At 38.4% G+C, this 14,741-nt stretch overlaps 2 protein-coding genes across 2 annotated transcripts in view; one reads left to right on the forward strand and one right to left on the reverse strand.

Annotated features, from left to right (window-relative positions):
- The window catches only part of LOC126198635 (multidrug resistance protein homolog 49-like), a 134,005-nt gene that overhangs the window by 82,394 nt on the left and 36,870 nt on the right, over positions 1 to 14,741 (forward strand). The window contains exons 8-13 of the mRNA XM_049935096.1: positions 2,047 to 2,171; positions 4,422 to 4,611; positions 5,251 to 5,475; positions 9,020 to 9,145; positions 12,087 to 12,290; positions 12,440 to 12,791. Of these exons, the coding sequence (XP_049791053.1) occupies positions 2,047 to 2,171; positions 4,422 to 4,611; positions 5,251 to 5,475; positions 9,020 to 9,145; positions 12,087 to 12,290; positions 12,440 to 12,791 (1,222 nt within the window). The remainder of the gene's footprint in view (positions 1 to 2,046; positions 2,172 to 4,421; positions 4,612 to 5,250; positions 5,476 to 9,019; positions 9,146 to 12,086; positions 12,291 to 12,439; positions 12,792 to 14,741) is intronic.
- Positions 1,742 to 14,741, reverse strand: part of LOC126198636 (uncharacterized) — a 51,447-nt gene continuing 38,447 nt past the window's right edge. The window contains exon 3 of the transcript XR_007540091.1: positions 1,742 to 2,146. The gene's annotated coding sequence lies outside the window, so the exon portion shown is untranslated. The remainder of the gene's footprint in view (positions 2,147 to 14,741) is intronic.

The following is a 14,741-nucleotide window of genomic DNA, read 5'->3' on the forward strand; positions in this document are numbered from 1 at the left end:
CATGGGTACCAGGATGGCCCCCTCGTACGCCAACCTATTCATGGGTCGCTTAGACGACGCCTTCTTGGTTACCCAGGCCTGCAAACCCAAAGTTTGGTACAGATTTATTGATGACATCTTTATGATCTGGACTCACAGTGAAGAAGAACTCCAGAATTTCCTCTCCAACCTCAACTCCTTTGGTTCCATCAGATTCACCTGGTCCTACTCTAAATCCCATGCCACTTTCCTTGACGTTGACCTCCATCTGTCCAATGGGCAGCTTCACACGTCCGTCCACATCAAACCCACCAACAAGCAACAGTACCTCCATTATGACAGCTGCCACCCATTCCACATCAAACGGTCCCTTCCCTACAGCCTAGGTCTTCGTGGCAAACGAATCTGCTCCAGTCCGGAATCCCTGAACCATTACACCAACAACCTGAAAACAGCTTTTGCATCCCGCAACTACCCTCCCGACCTGGTACAGAAGCAAATAACCAGAGCCACTTCCTCATCCCTTCAAACCCAGAACCTCCCACAGAAGAACCCCAAAAGTGCTCCACTTGTGACAGGATACTTTCCAGGACTGGATCAGACTCTGAATGTGGCTCTCCAGCAGGGATACGACTTCCTCAAATCCTGCCCTGAAATGAGATCCATCCTTCATGAAATCCTCCCCACTCCACCAAGAGTGTCTTTCCGCCGTCCACCTAACCCTCGTAACCTCTTAGTTCATCCCTATGAAATCCCCAAACCACCTTCCCTACCCTCTGACTCCTACTCTTGTAACCGCCCCCGATGTAAAACCTGTCCCATGCACCCTCCCACCACCACCTACTCCAGTCCTGTAACCTGGAAGGTGTACACGATCAAAGGCAGAGCCACGTGTGAAAGCACCCACGTGATTTACCAACTGACCTGCCTACACTGTGAAGCTTTCTATGTGGGAATGACCAGCAACAAACTGTCCATTCGCATGAATGGACACAGGCAGACAGTGTTTGTTGGTAAGAGGATTACCCTGTGGCTAAACATGCCTTGGTGCACGGCCAGCACATCTTGGCACAGTGTTACACCGTCCGGGTTATCTGGATACTTCCCACTAACACCAACCTGTCAGAACTCCGGAGATGGGAACTTGCCCTTCAGTATATCCTCTCTTCTCGTTATCCGCCAGGCCTCAACCTCCGCTAATTTCAAGTTACCGCCGCTCATACCTCACCTGTCTTTCAACAACATCTTTGCCTCTGTACTTCTGCCTCGACTGACATCTCTGCCGAATCTCTTTGCCTTTACAAATGTCTGCTTGTGTCTGTGTATGTGTGGTTGGATATGGGTGTGTGTGCGAGTGTATACCTGTCCTTTTTTCCCCCTAAGGTAAGTCTTTCCGCTCCCGGGATTGGAATGACTCCTTACCCTCTCCCTTAAAACCCACATCCTTTCGTCTTTCCCTCTCCTTCCCTCTTTCCTGATGAAGCAACCGTTTGTTGGAAAAGCTTGAATTTTGTGTGTATGTTTGTGTTTGTTTGTGTGTCTATCAACCTGCCAGCGCTTTTGTTTGGTAAGTCACATCATCTTTGTTTTTAGATAAATTAAGTAGTAAATTTTATACCAACAAGCTAATTTTTATCTTGAAATAAATTTGGCCTTATACCCACTGAATGGAAGTTCATTTGAAAGCAATAAATATAGATTTTAAAATGTTAGATATGTGAAACTTTTATGGTAACAAACATAGCTTTTCTTTACTATTACAAAACGTGTTAGACAATAATGATCTTTTTTGTTGTGTCATAAACATACTCATCAAGAGGACAGCCAAATCTGCATTAAGTAATTTGATTCCAGTTTTGGAAAAAGAAATATAGCTCTGTCACAGTACTGCCCTTAGTTGACCAGTGCAGCCAGTCAATTATAGTCAGTGTTTAGATAATGCAGTAATCAGAATCAGAAAACTTTTCCTACTGTCTTCATATTGCTGACAGTTGATACTGTTGTTGGACGATTAGCTTTCTGGATTTTATTTTTGATGTGAAGCTCAGCATAAAACTTCTTATGCAGGTACAAAGTTCCCTGACAGCCCAGGAGCAGAATTCATATGGAAGTGCTGGAGCTGTTGTTGAGGAGGTTCTTAGTGCCATTCGCACAGTTGTTGCTTTTGCTGGACAACAGAAAGAAGTGGAAAGGTTAGTAGCAAATATTAACATTAAATATCAACACACACACATTTTGGATTGACCAGTTGGGTACCACATTCCACAAAGCAAGTAGGCAGTATATTAAGTTACTAAAAGTATTGTTTTTCCATCCTGGACCTTCCATTATTAAGATACTAATTTACAGTAGATCAGTATGTGGCAGTTTATGTTCTCATCTAAATGCATGTACATACAAACTCATGGTTACATTATATCCATTTACCATTGATTTCTTCGAGGTGACTAACACATGCCATTTCCTCACATCTTTTCAATGCTGTGTCTGAAGGCCGCATTTTTGATTATGCATTAAATCATAAAATAAAAGATTCTTTGCACCATATTTCTACCGATTGTAGAAAAATTTCTGTGAAATGAGTAGTGAAAAGTGGCATTTTTAATTTATTTGTGACATCAGAACAAAAAAGATGGAAAAGCAAGCAACAGAATTTTGATGCCTGTGCTGTCAGCTACATTTATACTCTGCACGCCACTGCATTTTTTTTTTTTTTTCTTTTATATATACAGGTTACCTGGTACGAGGGTAATCACAAAAGTAAGGTCTCCTATTTTTTTATAAGTACATAGACCTGTTTATTTCTACAATGGTTTACATCAGTTTACAGCTTGAATATTTAATGTAGCTATTTTTCGACATAATCATCATTTCTGTCACTGCATTTTTGTAGACGCTGTGGCAGTTTTTGTATGCCCATGTCATACCAGCTCGCTGCCATGCTGTTCAGAAAGTTATGAACCTCTTCTTTCACCTCGTCATCGGAGCTGAATCGCTTTCTGGCCAAATGTTCTTTTAACCTAGGGAACAGGTGATAGTCACTGGGCGCTAAGTCAGTGAATGGGTGATTATGTTCCACTGAAACTGTTGCAGGAGAGCAACGGTGTGCCGAGCGATGTGTGGGCGAGCGTTCTCATGGAGAATGTGTATGCCCTTGCACAACATTCCTCTTCTCCGGTTCTAAATTGCTCATTTGAGGTTTTTCAGAGTCTCACAGTACCTGTCAGTGTTAATTATGGTCCAAGTGATTCAGCTCCAACGATGAGGTGAAAGAATAGGTTCATAACTTTCTGAACAGCATGGCGGCGAGGTGGTATGATATGGGCATACAAAAACTGCCACAGTGTCTACAAAAATGCATCAACAGGAATGGTGGTTATGTCAAAAAATAGCTAAATGTTCAAGCTGTAAACTGATGTAAGCCATTGTAGAAATAAACAGGTCTATGTACTTATCAAAAATAGGAGACCTTACTTTTGGGATTACCCTCATACTACTGTTACTTGTCTCTGTTTGCATTCCAGTCATGGATGATGCTTTGGGACATGGGGAAAAAAAAGAAAAGTTTATATACTATATTGTGCTTGTCTTTATTTTTCCAAGTTTAACACTATAGTTATTGCACAATATACACGGAAGACTTTTTATATGTCTTTGGACCTTTAAAAGTACCATAGCCTTTAGTGTAATACATAATGCCTTTTGGAACTTTATTTTGTAGCTTACTCAGCATCTATATAATGCTCACATAGAAATTTGTAAACTATTTCTTGAACTTGTTCAACTTTTTTAGTCATTCTGGGATGATACAGTTCTTAGAGAGATATACTATAATGTATATAGTCACACATCTTGATTAATTGTCTTGAGAGGTCATCTTGATTAATTGTCTTGAGAGCTACTTCTGCTGTAGAGTAATTCTTCCCCACAGTCCTACAAATTGTAATCTGGAGTAGGACTTATCCACTATTATAAGGTCATTCAATTCTACAGCACTCAAAGTTATCATAGCAAGCTGTTTGAACTGTACCATCAACTCTGGTGATTTTTTCTAACACTACAAATGACAAGAACACATGAGACTATTTTGTACTTTATGCCAGTACTGTGCTGTACTTACGCCGGAATGTGCATTTTTAACTGTAAAAAGTGAGTAACTGTAAAAAAAAGAGCTGCTGCTTGAGAACTTAGAAGTCCTGCTTACTTCTTATTGCCACGTATGCATGTGTGCCACATATCAAATGCATGTGAGTTGTAACCTATACTCATTTTAGTTTCTGACCTATATTTAAAGTGATCTGACATTTACTACATCAAACACAGATTGATATAATCCTCTTGCATGATAAGTGGCCATGGGAAAGTAAATGAACATATATTTTGCAAACAATCTTGTATAGCTGCTGATACTATGTTTTCCTTAAGGATTATTTTTGTTGCAGATACAAAGAAAAATTAGTTGTGGCAGAGGCAATGGGAATCAAAAGGGGAAAATTCTCTGGTATTGGTACAGCCATGATGTGGTTCATTACATACTGCAGCTATGCACTTGCATTTTGGTACGGAGTAGTACTCATAATAGATTCAAGAGTTGTGGGAGACTTTGAGTACACTCCAGCTGTTCTTGTAATAGTAAGTATGCCGTTTCAAAATCTGGAAGCAAACTGCTGACATTTGTGAAATGAAGATAAGCACTGTATTGTCGAAGTTATGAGGTTCATGATTAGACTGAAGAAAAGCCATAAAAATTTGTCAGTGTAGAGGGAATGCAGAAATGTGACATATCACAGTGTCTCTTAGACACGTCACTACATAAGTTAGCATGGAGAATTAGTAAATTAGGACACTGAATCACAATCTTTATAAATAAAAGACACAATATAACTGTTATTTATGAATAAAGACACTCATGCTCTTGCCCTTTGTATAACATTTGTAACATGGGTCATAAAAACATACCACTGATCCAGTGATAACCAATGTCAAATAAAAACTCATTTATGAGAAAAATGGTTTGGATAGTAAAATTAAAAAGAAAAGAAGTTTTGCAGATACGGAGGAACTTGATCCAAGCAAAGTCATCCATATTGATTTGTTACTTATTTCTTCATCTTTCAGGTCTAACTTAACACTATGTTTATCAATTTAAACTCCTTGTAAATTTTTATGAGATAGTTCACTGGTTTACTAATTATAACTGTTGAATAGTTGGAACAAACTATTTTGCAAAACGCTCAGTCCAATTAATTACTGTTTAAACTTTTCATATAGGTTCTTTTTGGTATGCTTGGTGGAGCATTCAATATGGGAATGGCACTTCCTCATCTAGAAGCATTTGGTGTGGCATGTGGTTCTGCAGCTGCGGTATTTTCAGTAATTGAAAGAGAGCCTCTGATTGACAGTCTCAGTGAGTCAGGGAAAAGACCAGATCAAGTTGTGGGAGACATACAGCTGACAGACGTTTATTTTCATTATCCTTCAAGGCCTGATGTTAAGGTAAGTGTATACATTACAAAATTAAGTACTTATATAAAGGCCTCACAAATTGAGGTGGCATTGTGGTTAAGATGCAGTACTCATACATGGGAGAAGCAGAGTTCAAATCCCCATCTGGTTATTATGATTTGAATTTTCTCCAGTTGTCTTCAGTTATGTCTTAATGTTGACATAGTTTCTTTGGAATCATCATAACCAGTTACTGCCCTATCCTTGTTTGATCCATGGCTCTGAATCAATTGTAATGTTTATGATATGGGACATTAGACAATAGCCATCTTTCCTTTATACATGTAATGATGTGAATCATTTAGAAATGTAGAGATGGAGGGGAGGAGAGTGAACCTGCTGGACTGTGGCTTGATTTTGTTGGAGACTGAATAATATGATGGGAGATAGAAAGCTAAAAATTTGAAAATAAATTTGTGCTACAGAGACAAATAAAAACAGAAAAAAGTCATGTTTTCACAGTTTCCTACATTATCTGCATAACATGCTACAATTCATTTGGCCTCATCTGTGATGCTGATTGTCTTGAAATGCAATAAAAACTAGCCATGACAGTTCCAGATCCTGCCAAGTCCATGCAGTGACTACATTCCCACATGTGAAATGGAGAAACAACTGGTGAAATTCAGCACTAAATTGCTTCCATTTATCATGAAAATGTTACAGATAGATGGAACCATGATGGTATGTTTTGTATCCCATGATGTGAGTGGTGCACACTACAAGAAGAGAGATGTACCCACATAACCAAAACAATACAACTTTACTACTGACACAGAAAATACACCCTAATGATATGTTCTGCGTAGCAACTGAGCAGCTTTTGAATGAATGCAGCTGAAAGATCATCCTGAACTGATCAGAAACTAGATTACTCGATAACAGTTCTCGAAGGTTTAGTTGAGTACACAGTCTGTCACAGTAAGGAAACACTGCCTTAGGCAAAGTACATATCTGCTACACTATTATTCAGACTGGCATGCGCTACGCACTGACAAATGGCATTTGGTTAACGTTGATGTCAAACTCGTGAACTGAACTGGAACTCACACACTTGCAGATTGGTGAGCTGCTGGACAATGTCTTATTAATCTGTCTGGGGGAGGAATACTAGGAAGTCATGCTTGTATCATGTGGTTGGTGGAGATGAGCTAAGGCCAACAACAGCAGCACTGTAGTGCGACCCCCCCCCCCCCCCAAATGCTGCAGTGTCTATCATAGGCAGGATGAGCTGCAGTTGGGTTGTGGAACCTTGACATGGTGGCAATCCATGGCTTTCTGCTGTGTGGCTGGTGGCTGGATTGTACGGTGCCAGCCATGGATACCACAGTATGAATTTCTGGCAAGAATAATGTATGTTCATTACAAAACAATGAGTGTAAAACCAGGTATTTAATGAGGAGCTAGCACAGTGCATAAAACATTGAATTTAGATTTGAGTGAATCAGGGTTCAAAGCTCTGTATTATTCTCTATATTTAGGCTTTTCATACACTCCACAGATCAGATCATGTGGATGGTAGGATTGTTCCTTTGAACAGGCTATGGCAGTTTCCTGCCTCAGTGTTATTCAGTTCTAGTACTTAATATCTACCAACTTTGGTCGAAATGGGACATTAATTACTAAGATTCCTTCCTTTTGGAAGATCACACTTAATTTGCTTGGTTTTTGGTTTGTTATTGTGGCAATATAAGAGCTTTGAGGTCCCCTATAGCATCAGATAAAACACCTAAGCATTTTACAGCATAAACATTGTATTTGTACCTGAGAAGAAGCAACACATAAGAGGTATAAAATTTTTTTTTTATATTATGACTACAGTAATTATTTTTTAGGTGGTAATAACTGTGATACAGAATTAAAAGTGCTAAGAGCAAGAAAGGAGTAAAAAGAGAAAATAAGAAACAAAAAGAGTAAGAGAAAAAGGAGGTAGGAAGTTAAGCAGTGTCCAAGACTTCAGTGAACTGAGATTACAGATCAAGGTGTATATGGGTTTGGGGATAAGTAAAAGGATTTTTGAAACTGAGAAAATACATAACTTCTTTTACGTTAAATCTGTGTTATTCCAAATAAAGTACTTGTACGTGATTGGCTATCTCATGAATTTTATCAGTTCATACTTAAAAGAAGATAGAGGAACCTACAGGTTTTTGAAGGTATTTGTTATAGCAGATAATACAGCTATGATATGTGCAATAATTCCCTCGATTATTCACACATCGTCTTCCATAAATCACATACTGGAGCACTTCCAGCCATGTGGAATGAGTCAAGTTGAATATTAACAGCCATAGGGGCTACTTCTCATAAAGTACACTAACAGCAAGTTGTGGTAGTCATAGGCCTAGTGATAGTTGTGGAAATGACTTCTAAATCAGTTTATATGTATTGGGGGAACATAGTTGTTTTGGAAGTAATGCCACTGTACCTACTTAAACTACTCAGCTGTTTTTTTCTTTTTTTTTTAAATTTTATTTTACAATATTACGAAAAGAATAGATCACTACTCACCATACAGCGAGATGCTGAGTCACAGGCAGGCACAACAAAAAGACTACTAAATTTGTAAGCTTTCAGCCAGAAGGTCTTCTTCCAAAATAGACAACATACACATACACATTCACACACATGCAGCTCACACACAAAGGACTACTGTCTTTGGCTGCCAACGCAAAGGACTACTGTCTTTGGCTGCCAACACCGGATTCTGAGCCTGGCCTCGGCACCCAAAGGCGGTGGTCATGTGTGGGTGAGCTGCATTTGTGTGAATGCGTATTTGTATGTTGTCTTTCGGAAGAAGGTCTTCTGGCCGAAAGCTTACATATTTAGAAGTCTTTTTGTTGTGCCTGTCAGCGACTCAACATCTTCACTATATGGTGAGTAGGAATCTATCCTTATTCCATCCTGGATTTTCCAGCTGTTCTTTTACTTGACACTTCAGACAAAGCGTTTATGTTACTTCACACAGAATATTATGAATTGCTATATGTTGATAAAGTCAAGATCTGTATTATGCAAAACATAACATCTAAGTAGAATGTACTATGTTCATGCTAAGGCCATCATTCCCTGCTGCAACAGATTTTATCCCCATTGGAATTTTTTTGATTGTATTACCTCTGATATTTTGTAGAAACTTCCCACTCATGTTACATTTACGGCAGGTATAGTAATGCTTACCCCAGATCAGGTTATAGATACACTTAAGGTATAAATGAATACTGACTGCTGACCACTAACAAAACTGATTACCTTTCTATGTCCAGACACATCTGACATGTTATGAAGAACAGTGATATAATCTTCTTCACTGAATTGTGGCCTATAGTGAAACTCGGGCAAGTTATTTGTTACCCAGTGTCATGTCTCATGCTGTTTAAAATGTTTGCCAAGCATAAATATAAAATTGTACATACGTGGCTGAAAATGTAAATTTCTAGAAAAATTTTTTACTCCACATGGAGAATGCTATTTATAATTCCACTTCACATTGTCTGTATTAATAATGTTCTAACATCTGAAAATTCTTGTTTAGATACTTCAAGGACTAAATCTGAAAATTAAACATGGAGAAACAGTTGCATTAGTTGGGAGTTCAGGCTGTGGAAAGTCAACAGTTATTCAACTAATTCAACGATTATATGACCCCATTAAAGGCAATGTAAGTCAATAATTTTCTCAATTATAGATGCATAATCATTATAGTAATCAATATCATGCCATTCACATTTGAATATAGTTTAAAAACAATGGCTATGTGTCAATGATCTAATCAACAAGGGTGGTAAGTCTCTTATTAAATTCTATGATGGTGAATTTGAAACTTAGAATATGCTTACTGATGTTTCTGTGAAGCATATAATTTGACAGTGTGCCTGCAACAGGATCTGTGGAATAGAAGAAAATTCAGAGTGTAATTATGTTATTTTTGTGTTTGAAGTTTCTCACTTTTTTCACAAGTTATTCAGTAAAAACAAATGTACTACTTGTCACTTTATCAGGATTCAAGACACTCTAAATGTGTAACAAAAATTTACATATTTAGTAAAACCTGCAATCTACTTAATCTTGCAGCTCTGGGGCTGAAATTTATCATCAAAGAGTTGCAGAAACCTTTTTATTTTACTCACTGTTTATAATTCATTAGGAAGGCTTTTAGTGGTTTTCTTGGAATAATCATGAAACATGGGTAAAGTTAATGATATCTGTGTCATTTGGTAAGACACACATGCTGCCTGGGTCATGCCACATGGCAGGCACCTCAGGGAACTCAGATTCTGGTTAATGAGTGAGACAAACTGTGGTTCCTGGATTAGGGAACTGGAGAGTGTCACCAGTCCTCTGGAACTGTATGCTCTGTGCATACTTCATTGATCACCATGGAGTGTTGTAGTGGAATATTGTGTCATTGATGGTGGTGGTTATATATACCCTTAACCTTAAAGTGTGTTATGTCCGATGAGGTGGAAAGCAGCAGCCTCTGGAGAACTTACCGCACCCCAGTTGTAAAATGCTTACTCAATGATGTGGGGGGTCTGTCTGGGTGGACCTTTCTCATCAATCCAAAAATTCTCCACAATGTTGAGTGGACTGCAGGTTGTACATACCACCGAACCACAAAACAGAGCTCAAAAGGCTAGTTCTCCGAAGCAATCAAGGACAAACATTAAAATTACGAGGAGTAGCAGAATGTTTTTTGTGGTGTCACTGCCAGACACCACACTTGCTAGGTGGTAGCCTTTAAATCGGCCGCGGTCCGCTAGTATACGTCGGACCCGCATGTCGCTACTATCAGTGATTGCAGACTGAGCGCTGCCACACGGCAGGTCTAGTCTAGAGAGACTCCCTAGCACTCGCCCCAGTTGTACAGCCGACTTTGCTAGCGATGGTTCACTGTCCACATACGTTCTCATTTGCAGAGACAACAGTTTATCATAGCCTTCAGCTACGTCATTTGCTACGACCTAGCAAGGCGCGATATTCAGTTACTATAATTACTTCAAGAATGTATTCTGAACAGATAATATTGCGAATCATGTAGCGTCAAGAGCGACGTTCATCATTAATGGATTAAAGTTAAGTATCAAACTAATTACATCTGCTTTCTGAATTCTCATTCCTTGTCATGTTCCAGACCTCACGTCAGTATAGTTCTTCCCTCCTCACGCTAGCCTGCTTGAGCTAAAACACGTGCATTTCGGCCTCCACTCGTAACACGGTGTTGGCTCTTCTGCTAACACAAAATTTTTATTATGGCTAAAAGAGAAGAACGTATTTGACAAGGCATCACCATTTTATGTTCATAGTTCCCTGGAGTGCATGCCTGCACCATTAAAAATCAATGAAATGACTTAGACATGATGTGCTCAGATGAAAAACATAATTCACTGAACTCAAGCCAAAGCATGGTCTCCTGCCACTGCCCGTGTCTACAAGCAGTTCATGTTAATATATTCCTAATGGAAGGTAACCTGAAGTTCATTTTAAGTCTAATGGCCCTACTCCAAGCCACAGAAAGTATATAGCTTCCACAGAAAGTCTGCCTTCAGTGGGAAGAGAGCTAAAAGTGATGTGAAAAAATTCGTCAGTGATGAATAACAGTCCTTGCAACCTCCCATCCCTTATATCTGGTTATTCTTAATTATTATAGGATTTTTTTCTGGACTTGGGTGAGGGAGGGTTAATATGCTTCATTCAAAACCTGACTTTGTTACCATTCTGCAGAAAACTTCCAAAATAATATTTTATCAACATCTGCAAAATATCCATTTCTTTTTTTTTGTACAACTTCATGTGAAGCCTGAACAACAACTCTCCTGACCATGCATATATGGTAATGCTTGGGCATTGTTGAACGAAACAGCAAGACTCTGCCTCCTGCTGGAAAAGGTGTGCTCAGCTCTGAATGTTCCTGAGAACCAGTGACGTGTAAGGGGTATCATTAACTATGTCATACCACTATCAATAGTGGTACCCCTTACATCATCTCTTCTCCTCAATGCCAATTTGCAGCAAATTGCTGCAATAGCATATCTTTCATACAGGGCGACAATGTGCTTGCTATACCTATCTCTTAATGAATAACAGACAGCACAGTAGGACCTGTTTTTAAATATATATTTTAGGACACTTTAAATGAGCACTACACATATATGACAAAAATCATGGATGGGTCAAAGCAGGGGACTCTTAGGGCTGATTAATGGTTTTCCCTGAATATGCCCTCAAGATTTGTTTACCAATAGAACTTACTGAAGTATCTTTGGAATTATATTAAATTTTGAGTTCACTAGATCAGATGGGACATTTTCATGCTGAGAAATTCCTCATGTACTTTAACTCAATTTTATTTCTTACTTCCTCACTTTTTAAAAGTTTTTCCTTTTAATCGCACATCTTTTCCCAACAAACATACATTTAAAATATTCACAGAAAATTATTATTATTTTATATGTTTCATGGGAGTTTTAATTATGATGTTTCTGTCTGTGAATGGTTGCCATTACATCACATTTGACTTAACAGTTTAATCTTATGCTGTGTTATAATAAAACATCTACATTAAAACATAGAGTACAAATGGCACATATCATTGTCTCAAGGTGCTTCTTGATGGAACCGATGTCAAGGAGCTAAATGTCAATTGGCTGAGGAATCAAATTGGAGTAGTTGGTCAAGAACCAGTTCTTTTTGCCACTACTATTGCACAGAACATTAGATATGGCAAAGAAAATGCAACCCAAGAAGAAATTGAAAAAGCTGCCAAAGAAGCAAATGCACATGATTTCATCATCAAATTACCACAGGTAAATGGTGTCTGTTATGTTATGCAAAACTGTTTGTCATTTTATTCATATGAAATAAATATTTAGTTTTAAGGAAATGAGTATTTTATCCTATAGAATGATGATTTCCATTAGTGTTCTCATGATACTAATTGTTATTGTTTGGATAGGGTTATGATACGATGGTAGGTGATCGTGGAACTCAGCTTTCTGGAGGCCAGAAACAACGAATTGCAATAGCACGAGCCCTGGTGCGGAACCCTCGAGTGTTACTCCTTGATGAAGCAACATCAGCCCTTGATTTAGCAAGTGAAGCAAAAGTGCAAGAAGCACTGGATCATGCTAGCCACGGACGTACCACAATTGTAGTGGCTCATCGGTTATCCACAGTGCGTGGAGCTGACAGAATAATTTGTTTGGAATCAGGCCGTGTTGTTGAGCAGGGAACACACACAGAGCTCATGGAACAAAATGGACATTATTTTGAACTTGTAAATGCTTCAACAAAAGCTGCGAATACAGGTACAGAGTCAACTTTTATAGACAACACAATAATATGAAAAGAAAAGATTACTACTCACCATATAGCAGAGATGCTGACTCGCATATAGGCATAACAAAAAAGACTGTCAAATACGTAAGCTTTGAGCCAAGAAGGCTTTCATCAGAACTAGACAAAACACACACACACACACACACACACACACACAGGAATGTGCATGCGGTCACGCGCGCACAGCCATGCAACCTCTGCTCAGAGTCTGGCCTTTGCAGCATGTATTGTCTAATTCTGGTGATGGCCTTTTTAGCTGAAAGCTTGACAGTCTTTTGTTGTGTCTATCTGTGATTCAGCATCTCCGCTGTATGGTGAGTAGTAATCAATCTTTTGATATACTGCATTATTCCATTTTAATATTTTCCATTGTTTGATTTTTATTGATAATGTAGATTACCTTTTATTACACAGTTTCTAGTATATCGTTCATGCATTTGTTTCTCTACTGAAACCATATAGTTCTGTTTATATGCTATGAAACTTAATGTAGAGCCATGTTAATTGAATGCCACTGAGTAGTCCTATTGCTTTATAGTTTATGTAGTGAATTTTAAATTTGACTAAACTGGAAATACTGAATGGTAGAGTTAATGTATCAATTTGCATTCATTGTATTTTGCAGCAATGTATTATAATTACTAGAAGTGGTGTCATGTTGAAGAACTACTGAGAGAAGAACTAAGAGAGCAAATAAAATTGTTTCAATTGTTTATAGTATTCTCTTACTACTAATATTTTTGTCTGTACCATTCTATAAAGTCTTATTGTATTTTGAAAATTATTGAAATGATAGATAGTTTTTGGTCTGATGTGTTTTCTTTTTGCACTTTTCTCGGGATCTTAGGCTCACTGGGGCTTTCCTGACATTTTGTCAACAAGAGTGGCTAGCGTTGCTAATGATTCACATTCCATCCTGTCATGCTAATGGTCATTGTTGTCAGGAAAAGGTCGTTGTTGCAGTGGGGCAATCCAGGCTCCAAGGCTTTCCTCTTTCTCGTCAAAACTGTTGTTATGCTTGTACATTTTGATGGTTCCCTCAAACAAATGACTGTATTAATTCTTCTTCACGGTAAATTTATTACGAGGCCAGTCAGTCTCACATAGTGCATGCACAATCTCAGCTGGTTTCTCCATCTGTCCAATCCTGTAATGCTGTTTACATTCAATGATTCAACTATTGACAGACAGTCTCGTCATTCCAACATTAACTTTTCCACATGTACATGGTGTGTGGTGTGCTCCCAATATTATGAATGGGTCCCATTTGTCCCAGTCTGAATCCAGTGGAAACCTTTAGGATGAATTAGAATGTCCACTTCACTCAAGACTCTTGTGTCCAACATCACTACCTTCTCTGGTTTCAGCTCATGAGGAAGACTGGACTTCCTCCAGATATTCAGATGCCTCACTGAAAGTGTCACCAGCAGAGTTCAAGTTGTCACAAAGATGAAGGGTGGACACACCCCATATTACTGTCTTCTAGTAGGTGCCCAAATGATTTTGATCCAGATAGTGTAGATAAAGAGTTATGAAGACAGGTTAAAGGGTGTGAATACATAAGCAAAAGAAGAGATTATGAATAAAATTTTCACGTTGCAGACAAAATGGTCAGACTAAGCCCTTAAAATGATAGTGATGATGAAGATGATAATGGCAGAGAAACATGAAATTATCACAGTACATACAATAAATGAGAGGAGTATCAACAGCTTTGGAAGAACTTCTGACAATAATGAATAAATACCAAAGCCACCATGTTAAAATCCTTTGGGCTTTACTACACAAGTTACAAACCAACCAATAACTACCACTGTTAGTGCTTATGGAGAACTGATAAAAATGGTAATAGTCAGACCTGAAGTCTATGCTTACCTTTACAAATTACATAGACTTTTCTCCTAAAGATGGATATTAAT

The sequence above is a fragment of the Schistocerca nitens genome, chromosome 8, assembly GCF_023898315.1.
Source record: "Schistocerca nitens isolate TAMUIC-IGC-003100 chromosome 8, iqSchNite1.1, whole genome shotgun sequence".
Classification (NCBI taxonomy): domain Eukaryota; kingdom Metazoa; phylum Arthropoda; class Insecta; order Orthoptera; family Acrididae; genus Schistocerca; species Schistocerca nitens.